Raw genomic sequence first — 10,927 nt, 5'->3', positions numbered from 1 at the left:
CAGAGGATAGTTTGGTCAGTATTTCTCACCTTTATCTTGGGAAGTCCTGCACTGTTTAAGGACTGCGTTGAAGAGGAGGCAGAGATGAGGCCTGAGCCACTGGCTGAGCTCAGGTCACTACCAAATGACAGTGAGGAGCCCAGGCCAGAGGTCGATGACATGGACCCGGACCCTGAGCCTGAGGACAGTGAGCTCTGCCTGGCTTTAGTCTGACTTTGCCCTTCCCTCTGCTTCCTGCCCAGCGGTGGTGGCTGTAGCTTGAACTTGAAGGGAGACATGTGTGGGGGCTCCTCACCGAGGTGAAGTGGGTGAAGCATGGGATGGGAATGGGGGTGGGGATGGGCGGAGTGAGGTGGATGTGAGTGGTGGTGGGCTGAGTGAGCCAGAGGTGGATGGTGGTGCCGCTCTCCTCCCCTCTCTCCTCCCCCTGCTGTCGCGGCTCTTTCTGCTCTCTCGCCTGCTCCCCTCTCTGCACTCAGACCAACCTTGTCTGCTGTTGGCCTGTGGGGCTGAGGGATGACAATGTTGGGGTATGGAAGGAAAGCTCTGGGGCTGAGGCCATAGTTGTACACTGACTGGGTGTGGGCCTGCAGGTAGCGCTTCATGTCTTCTGAACTGAAGGAGAAGTGAGAGCCTAACATGGGTGACAGTGTGGGTGAGGGAGTATAGGGGAGGTGAGATGTTGGGGTCATGGAGAGTGCTGGGGACAGAGGAGGGGCTAAAAGGCCGGCTCCTCCTGGCCCCGGCAGAGGGGACACAGGGAAGGGGGACAGGGGCTCTGTGTGGATACGGTGCGCAGCGGGGCCTCGGGAGCCTGGGTGCCCAGCAGGGTTTCCCGGTCCTCCATACATGCGGAACAGGGTTTCGTGAGACAGACGGGGATGGATGATACTCCGGTAGCCTCCTCCTCCACCCCCAGGTCCTCCTCCTCCACCACTAACACCTCTCTCTCCCCTCTCCTCTCCCGCTCCCGCGTTGCCTTCCTCGATCTCAGAATTGACAGAGGTGCCGTCGCTGCAATCACTGACAGAGCCGCGTGCCATTCGTCGGGCCACAGAGCTGAACATGCCGCCTGGGCTGCGCAGGTCCTCGTTGGGGGAGAGGACCTCTGAGGGTGTGGAAGGAGGGAAGCGGAAGTGTGTCCCTGCACCAGTGGGGACAGGAGGGGCGCTCTGAGGAACACTGCTTCCTGAAGAGACCAAGGCAAGCAAAGGAGAAGAAGATTTAAAAAAAGAGGAAAATTCTGAGAAGTAATATAAAATGTTATTTTGTATAATCCTTTGTTACCATGTTTTCCAACTGTATTGTACAACAAGCACACATGTGGAGCGCTAGGCTGTTCAGGCTTACCAGCGGAGCCCATGTCGATGAAGGGGTAGTTGACCAACACCAGTTTATTGAAGTTGAACTTATAGGTGAATCGTTTGCCTTTGGTCTTATGAAGGATCCTTTTGTTGTAGTAGTATCTGGAGAAGAACATAAGACAGACGTGAAGAATAAAAACTCACTGCACTAACACATCCCCAATGCTTGTGAAGACAAACACACGAGGGGTAAATAACTGACCACATAACTGTCTTATGCCAAAGGTTTGCTATAAACCACCAAGAAATATAAATCTGGGTTTATGAACAACACTTAAACATTTAAATTAAAATATGCACAACGTTTTATTTTGTTCCTGAAGCCATTGAGACTATGACACGAGTTGCATTCTCAAGCATGCTTTAATAAACAAGGGTCTTTCATGCTGCCCCCCTCTAGCGATAAATATTACAGAGTGTTGTATGACATGAGCACAAAGCAGAAAGGGGGGTGTAGAAAGGAGATGAGTAGCAGTGGATGGTCTGAGCGAGTAGGTATAAACAAACACAGCAGAGGTTTGTGTATACAGCATGACCTCTGCATTAGGCTGTTTAGAATCTGCATGAATTGAAAGGGAACAACAGTGTCTGTGCAACTTGTGTTACTCTGTATGTATCAAAACCAGGATGACGAAGACAAGAAAAAAGTGTCTTTTTGGGTTTTGTAAGTTCAGGTTTGGTCAGTGTCACACTCAACAACACATTCTGTCATTCATTTTGCTCGATGGACCCATCTCTTTATGAAACACCAAAGCAAAGCCAGCAATAATTCACCCCATCTTTATCTGTTTATGTAATGGCCATTCTTCATTTTTTTCCAAGCTCTCTCTCTCCCACTGCTCCTGCATACAGTACAAGGCTCCATTTTTATTAACCTTTGTCCAGCTAGAGCTCTTTATGTAACATCTCTCTGCTTTCTTCCCTAGATCCACGTCCACTTTATGTAACCTCTAGTTCCCTGGTTGCCAACCCTCACACAACAAGGGAGGAAAGAGGAAGAGATGAAGAGCAAGAAAGGAACAGAGACACTGCGTTTGTCCATCAGACAGGGAGCGTGTGTGCCATGCTCACCAAAAGCACCACCTGTCCTTTCCACACTCCCCTTGGCTATTATACATAAGATTTAACCAGAGTGCGCTCAGCTCATCATGCCTACCTGCTTTTATAACACTAGACTCTACTTTCTCTTCCTCCTCATGCATCAGCTGGCACAAGTTAAGTGAAGTGTGCTGGCAAAAATGGGGGCTTCAGGGTATGTAGGTAATGCTGAGTTAATCAGAGCCCATTGACTATCATTACACTGAATGGTAGTTATCTAGACAGTGTGTGTGTGTGTGTGTGTGTGTGTGTGCAAGTGTCTGCCTGTTTGGTGGTGGGGAGGTGTCTCCCTTCCCTCCTTCTTATTATGCTTATTACACAGATATGTCAGGCTGTTTTTGCTCTGGGAACAGGCTGTTGCTCTTTTTCATTTGAAAAATCCTACTGATACCCCTTTCTCTCTCTCATCAATCCTCCTCCCCCCACTCACGCCCCTGAGGCGAATGGAGAGGGTGAGAGAGAGGGAGAGACAGGACAGGCCTGCACTACACTGCTGAAAACATTGTTTACACCAGGCACAAAGCTGCATGTAATTTCTGCTCTCGGGGAGATACTCACAAGGGCCGGGAAGGAGGGGAGAGCAGCAGCTGGGAGCAAGGAGATGGACAGAGACAGGCAGGAAGTCGAGCAGAATTAAAACCACAACAGGACTATGATCAAATTAGCCGATGATAACTCAACAAGCTGTGTTATGGCCCACATGAGGAGCCAGTATCAATAAGGACTGCAAGGGAAGGAAACAAGCAAAATCCTTATTGAATATATCATAGTGTCTGTAAACTGAGCTAAGTTTCATGACATACTACTTTTATCACCCTAAAATACATCACACCAAAACATACTAATTACATTAGTTGCCAGTTTAAGGTACTCTAAGCTAAAACTTGTGAAGACCCAGTGGAAGCAAACAAACTCACTCCTGGGTAGCGTGCACACTGATGTGACTTTTTGCCAAGCTGCACTTTACTGTTGTCTCTATCTGTAATCTTGGAGCCAGGGGACATACAAAAGCAGGATCCAAGAGACGTCTCCTCCACACACATTCTGTAGATAAGATCACTGTAGAGCCTCCATGCAAATGTTGCACAAAATGACATTTTTAAAAACTTTTTACGCCTCCCTTTTATTGCTGTGATCGACCTTGCTTGGGTCTCATAGGAAATTAATACGGACAAAGTTTGCATTCAAACTTTGCAGTGTGCCCTGCTCAGTGGGTCTTCACGGTATTAAAACAGCCTTGCTAATTATGTAGTCTACTCTCTCACTGACATACAGTATATCAGGTGGACAATTCAACAATCCAGTGTCACAGACTTCAGCCTCAAAAAGTTGAATCGTTCAACAAAATCTGAGTATTGTAACATTCATTGAGGGAGGATTTATGTCAAGATGGTTGTACTAGACTTCATTAGAGTATAAGTGACATAATTAAAGGCCAATAACAGCACTGCTGACACATCTGTCTGACCCTAGCTTGTGGCAGTCAGCTAGTAGGGAGCGTAGCCAAATAAAACTTTGTGTGCACTTGGCTGCAAACAGATACTATTAATATTAATACACTGAACACTGAAACACATATTTGGAAGGAGACAACATCCTTGTGTAATCCTAGCTGACGGCAACTGAAGCTGTGTTTAAAGCACATGGTCACCCATTCTTTCTCCGTGCGCCCTCCTCCTGCGCTGTCATATGGGCAGACGATCTTTGAAGAGCATTTGAACTCACTTCAAAAGAGAAGAAAGAGATTCTTTGAGTGCCTGTGTTTAGCTGCCCACCACACTCGCTTCACACACACACACATTTCTCCCATATTCTGACTGTGCAGCAGCCATCTCATTCAGCCACAATCAGGCATGTGTGCCCCCACACTGCCCCAGAACGCATCATCCAGAAGATGCCGCTTTATACCGCTCTATGTTTAACCAAAAGGGTGGCTTGAACAATCAGTGGAAGTATGGATTTAGGCAAAGTCTTAAGGGAAACAGAGGGGAAGCTTTCTATCAACTCAGTTGTTACTGTGTGTGATTCTAGGCCAAGGATTAAGGCTGCGATTACACAAACCTGCTGTGGTCCAAAGCCTGATCAAAGCACACAGAGAGAGAAACACACAGGAGAACAGGAGATCAGTGGCTTTAACCAGGTTCAAACCCATTTTCAATAAAATTCCACAGTATTATTGTTTACTATTGTGTTATCTGACATTTTTAATACAGATGACAATACCACACTAGAGTTTTTTGGCCAAATATTAAAACTAGAGCTGCACCGACTGGTTAATTAGACCATCATCAGAAAAATAACTGGCCTCTATTTTGATACTTGACTAATCAAGCAACACTCAGGAAAAAAAACTTGGTTCTCTTGGGTCTGATAACATTGGACCTCTTGAATAATTATTAAGTTCTCAGGATCCAGCAATGTCACTAAAAACAGATCCAACCACCAGGCAACAAAAATGAGTTGTCAGATGATCATTTAGATTTCAAATAAGTCTGACTAACCTAAAGGTTTGTTTATAGCCTATACAATGATGTTTGCTGCCACATTTGACTTATTTTTTGCAATACTGTTATGTCCTGGTATCTCAGCAATTAATTTAGGCAGCACAATTTTACCATAACTGCCACTAAATTATTACTCATTGATCAGGAAATATTAGGACTTGACAAAGAATTCAATGATGCAAATAGACAAATTTCAGTCAGTCCTGAAAACAGTATTCAGGTTTGAGCACTAGTGGTAAAGATGGATGAGGATCAAGTCAACATGACTGTTTTGAAGACTAAATGTATTTAGTACAGATGGTAAAATACAAAAGAGCTGTCATCTATAGTCAAGCTCACCAGTCTATTTCAGTATCACTCCACACACACACACACACACACACACAGTGTACAAACTAAAAATGAATTGAACCAACCCATTTGCGTGTATTGCACAGGCTGTGCCTTGCCCATTGTTGGGCTGTAAATAGGCGCTGACTGTGACAGGAAGTTGGGATTACAATACTCCCCATGAGCCCCATGTTTATTTTCTGCCTCCTTCGTCAGCGATGGCTGACACATACACACACATCCCAGCCAGATCCTACTCAACACACATGCGCATACAAACACACACACCAGCTGCTCACACTCAGGTGTGCGTCAGGTTGGGTTTGACAAGTATTTACTGTCTCAAAAAGGAAATAAGATGTGTGTGTGTGTAGGCATGTGTGCTGGGCTAGGGGGCATGATTAGGCAAGGTGTCACATCCTCTGGGTATGTGCTGGCACAGTGGCGTATATATGTGTGTCTGTGTGTGAAGAGGAGGATCTGGTGAGGGTCTGCTCAAGAGGTCACATGTTCTTTTGGTAAGAATATACACACTGGTGTGTGTGTGTGTATATGGGTGCTCAGCTCCTGTCCATCCTGCCCTCATAAAATAAAGGCCTCATTGAGTCAGGGATAATGACATACACAATGTTCATGTATGCTGAGCACATACATGCTGCAGATAGAGACAATGGAAGACAACACAGCATATATGCTGAACACAAAGTCACACAGTGGTTCTGTCCCTGAGTGCTCCATCTGCACTTTCTCTCTGGCCCTGGGTGCTTCCACACAGTGTGCTGCTGTAGAGAGATGCCTTCTGACCTACAAACAGGCCCAGCCAGCTAGGTGAGCAACACTTAGTGCATATGCAGCAGCAGCATTTCCTGCAGCATGTTATGTGGATGTGGTCATGAAGGTTACTTCAAAATACACATCAGAATCAGTTTTACTGGCATTATTACACATAATCATAGTCCACAGTTCAATCAAAAATAGGATATCAGATGCATGTTCTCATGTGGTTTAAGCAGACTATAAAAATAGCTGGTAATTTACAGCGTCACCATACCCAAGAATCTTTTGGAACAGCCATTCTATTTATAGGATTTTCTGTGATGGCACTTTTCCAGCTGTGGCAGCCCATCACAACTAAATGAATGTTGGAAATGAAGCAAATACTCCACATGTGTGCAAGTAAGCATGTAGGGGCTAAAGACTGTGTACAATGGTGCATCTGTGTATGTGAATGTGCACATGTGGTGGGTTGTTAATCTTTGCCAGCTGTGCGCGGCAGCCCCTCCCAACCTCTGGGCATGGTGATGGAGCCAGTGCCGACTGCTGACTGGGGGACACCAGGGCCTGGAGGTCTCTAGGAGCTGGGATCTCTTCGCATGATTACACTGATTAAGCGAGCACTGTGCAATGGCTGATTGGCAACAGGCTCCATTTCCTCAACCCTCTTTTGTGGATCAGGACTTATTTTTGAGAGGAAGATGATTGTGTAAGGAATTAGGAGGTGGGGTGAAGACTGGTGAGGACTTGGCTGTTTTATTACTGGATGTTTACTTCCTCATCCTAGGAAATTATCTCTCATGATGAAAATGCAAAAATGCAGCTGAAGATTAAAGGAATAACGTCGCTTTTTTATTCATTACTTGCACCCAAAAGCTTGAACAACATCCCAGCAGAAGGCGACTATGACAAGAAAAAGAGCTGACACACTGGACAGCAGCCTCAGGTCTTAACAGTCTATTAATCTGGTTTGTAGCAAGACTGAACAACAAACTAATTCATTAAAACAAGACTATGAAATGACAGTCTTCCAATGTGCACATGCACACTCCTGCACTCGCACAGTATGAGTGTAATCCTCTCGACGGGAGTGGGAATTTCACAGCGGCCGTGGGAGCAGGAGACCAAGATGACGCATGGAATGAGGCTGTGTCCCCTCAACAGAAAGCCAACACACACACACACACACACACACACATATATATACACACGTCCACACACAATACAGCCGTCCTGATTACGGGAATTTCCGGCCATGTGCATGTCAGACAGGAAAGAATAAGATCATGGAGGTAAAAATAATAATTAAAGCCTAAGTGATTAAAAGAATACTTCAAAACAGGCGTGCCTTTTCAAGTATGGGAGCATGTGAGTGTATGCTCATTACCACATGCTGACTCTGGTCTCCATTATTAGCAGAGTCCAGGTTTTCTCCATATGAAGGGCACAGGGTGGCCTGTTCTCCAACAGTTTGCTCCATATGGGGACTGTTACCATGCTCAAGTGCGTCTGTGTGACTCTTTTATAACTTCATTAATCTTTAGTGCGATTAATCCTCTTGCCACATTACTGTTGATGCGAGTCTTGAGAGGCTTCATTTCCAGTGTCGGCGAAGAGACTGACGACAGCTCTGGTGTCAAATCAGGTGACAGCCCTGATGTGGGTGTGTGCATGTGGGTGCTGTTTTCTGACTGTTCTTCTCACTTCTGACTCTGCTCAATTTATAGGCACAGAGGGAGACAAACTGGCTGTACGAGGGTGGATAAGGAGACACGAGTGCCAGAGGGCAAACTCTTGAGTAAAAACCTGTTGATAATCTGCCTCTAAGGCCAGTCCATCAGAAGGCACAAAGAACCACTATATATAAGCACCTGCTGCAAATCTGTTACAGCTCTAGAGGATGGATATGCTATAAATACACTGGCTGACCACATGTCTCCATCCACAGTCTTTTCCTCTTTAATTCACAAATTCTAAATCCAGACTCCATGTCTGAATGTGTGTGTGCCTGTTTGTGTGTGTATGACATGTAGGCACACATTAGTAGTCTGTCAACATGTTACAGATCTTAATCTCACCAGTGTGAATTAACGTACATACTAGAAGCCGTAAATTAAGCAATTCAACACATTTTTCCTCCTTTGTGGCTTTCTACAGCATGCTTAGCCTAATCCTGGCCCCGATTTACTGTAAACAACAAGCAGGGGACACAAGACAGTGAATGAGATGCTATATTTACTGCAACCATCAGCTGAGAAGAGCTCCCCTAGAATACTGTGGGCTACTTTCTTGGTCTTAAAGCAATTTGCTTTGTCACCAGTCCAGTTTGAGTCACGTCATATGTAGGAAACCCAATTCTAACGCTGGGAAAGCAGATTTACCCCGAGGACAACTTGACTGACCCTCAGACAGAAAAATTTAAATATAGCCCAAAATGACTTTTCACATTAAGAAGCTTGTAAAGCAATCCTTTACTACAAAGGTCCAAATCAAATGTAATATGGCATTAAGTAACATTAAGGCTCAACAAGCACGGGCATATCTACACATACATCATAAATGATGGTCAGAAACCATTACCATAGACACTTTTATAACCTGAACTTGAATCACTACCAAAACTGTGCCAAATCAGTGTCGTATGGATACAGCTTTAACCAGAAGGTATATGACCAGCCAAACAGGTCAGTGTTGTAACTCTACTTAGAGCGTAATAGTAGCTAAACTTATTCAGGTCAATACCAAGTGAAGGCATGTGCACCATCTTGCAGCAGTATTATAGACGTAAGTGCTATTAGTGTCGAGGCAGGCATGACTAATGGCATGTCTGGGTGAAACAGAGCCAGAGAGTCAAGGATAACAATAAGGGGTCTGTGGGTCTCAATAGAAGTATTTAGGCAGGTCATTCCTGTAAAAAATATCACCAACCCAGGCCACAGGTGGTGTGCTCAGTTTGAATCAGTATTTTAGAGGGCTGTCTGAGGGGTGTCTATGTGGGTTTCAGAGTTGTAACCTCATTTACTTAACAGCTGCACCAGTGCTAATTATTCTACATGTAAAAACAACCTGTCTGATCACTGTGCTCACATCCTTTTTGCGCACAAAAACCACAGTGCCACTGAGGAGGAGTTTGTAGTGTGCCTGGCTGCATCATAAAGTAATTTACAGAGTGGCACACAGAGGTCATGACCACTGACTAAAAAAAGATCACCCTCAGACTCAGCTGCCTCTTCACCACAACAGTCCAGGTTAGCAAAAACTGCTACTGCTACACCAATCCAGACTGAACCGAAGGTCCTGTACTGAAGCGGTCCAGTAGGAATAGATCACTGGCTCTGACAGAGGAATACAATCTCTCATCAGGCTTGGTTTCAGAACAGACCTCACCTATTTCCATAAGGTCTTTGAATCACCCTTTGCCTGGCCTTTAACCAGGCAGTGATATTTTGAATTAATGTGAGATATTTCTTATATCATAATACATTTTTCTTTCTCCTCTAAACTTTAAAATGTAGTGTAGATCTACATTTGTGCTTTAGCAGACAATAGTTTGCAAGGCCTAAGTAATTAGTCATTCGACTGAAGCATTTATCATAATCATGATTATTGTAGTGTGGAAACTTTTCACTCTTTGGAAAACAGCTCATCTGGTGCACCTGCAGGTCCCCACATAGGAGATGTTAAAGTAAAGAACTATGAATGAATATATACTCCCACATACAAAGAAATGAGCATATCCAGCATGTTTCTCTGCGCTCATACCTCAGTGCCCTGCTCAACTTGTCGTAGTTCATTTGGGGTTTACACTTCCTGGCCCCCCACAGCCGTGCCACCTCATCTGGGTCCTTAATGACAAACTCGCCATAGTCCCCCTGCCAAGCGATGACATCATGATACTCTTCTTTCCTGAGCAGCTCCAGGATGAAATGCCACAGCTGAATCTGCCTGGACCCGGGACTCGACTCAGGCTTGTAGGCCCATTCTGGGAAGGCGAACCCTGGAACAGGGAGATAAAGATAGTGGAGCGTTAGTCATTAGTTTGGGTCAAAGCATGGCTAGGAACAGTGACAAAGTGAGGTGGCGAGCACAAGTCATAGAGATATGTGAACCCAGAGGAGTCCACTTTGTCTCTGTGGAGAAATCCAGACTATAGAAAAACCCAGAGCAGGATAAAATAGAAGACTACACTAACGAGTTGGCAGCTGTAGCTGTTTTAGGTGAGTTGAGTCAGATGTATGAGGAAAAAAAAAAAGAGGATTATAGGCATCTAGTTAAGTACAGATCACAGAAAACAGTGCAGCTTATTCGAGCACAGAGTAAAGCGCTGCCATTCATATTTCACATTACACACAGCAGTTTCTCCTCTGCCTTTTATTACATTTTCAGCCAGTCTTTAAGCAATTTCAAAGGGTTATTGTCAAGCAATTTCTCTTTTATTAGACAGTCTGACAACGGGCAAAGAGAGAAAAGTACGAAGAAGAAAGAGAATAAAGATAGTTTTTCTTAGTTGCTAACACGCATTGGTCAAAACTGAAGGCATGTTCTCAAAACTCTTCACACAGTCAGCCAAACATATGTCTACTGGGGTCAAAACGGAGACGCCATAAAAGTATCAGAGTTCGATACCCAGCATTAAACATACCTCAACCTGTAAAACCCAAGGATGCTGCTGCAATTGTCTTGATCTTACAAGACTGTGTGGGGCTTTGAATAAACCGCATTTCTCTACTGTCATCAGATCGCCACCACAGCACTGCAGCGGTTCACAGAAGGCACATGCACACCGAAACTGTAACACTAAATGTTGTAATGTTAGTGGGCTTCGTGGAACAGTTAGGCATATGAAAAACATTTCCA

The 10,927-nt window shown here is 44.8% G+C and overlaps 1 protein-coding gene across 1 annotated transcript in view; it reads right to left on the bottom strand.

The window, feature by feature from the left end:
* Nucleotides 1-10,927, bottom strand: part of erfl3 (Ets2 repressor factor like 3) — a 50,904-nt gene that overhangs the window by 737 nt on the left and 39,240 nt on the right. The window contains exons 2-4 of the mRNA XM_020610848.1: nt 9,833-10,067; nt 1,351-1,466; nt 30-1,189 (exon numbers count right to left, since the gene is read on the bottom strand). Of these exons, the coding sequence (XP_020466504.1) occupies nt 30-1,189; nt 1,351-1,466; nt 9,833-10,067 (1,511 nt within the window). The remainder of the gene's footprint in view (nt 1-29; nt 1,190-1,350; nt 1,467-9,832; nt 10,068-10,927) is intronic.

The sequence above is a fragment of the Monopterus albus genome, unplaced genomic scaffold (genome assembly GCF_001952655.1).
Source record: "Monopterus albus unplaced genomic scaffold, M_albus_1.0 scaffold107.1, whole genome shotgun sequence".
Lineage (NCBI taxonomy): Eukaryota > Metazoa > Chordata > Actinopteri > Synbranchiformes > Synbranchidae > Monopterus > Monopterus albus.
Note: the sequence above shows the minus strand (reverse complement) of the source record. Positions and strands in the feature narration are given on the sequence as shown.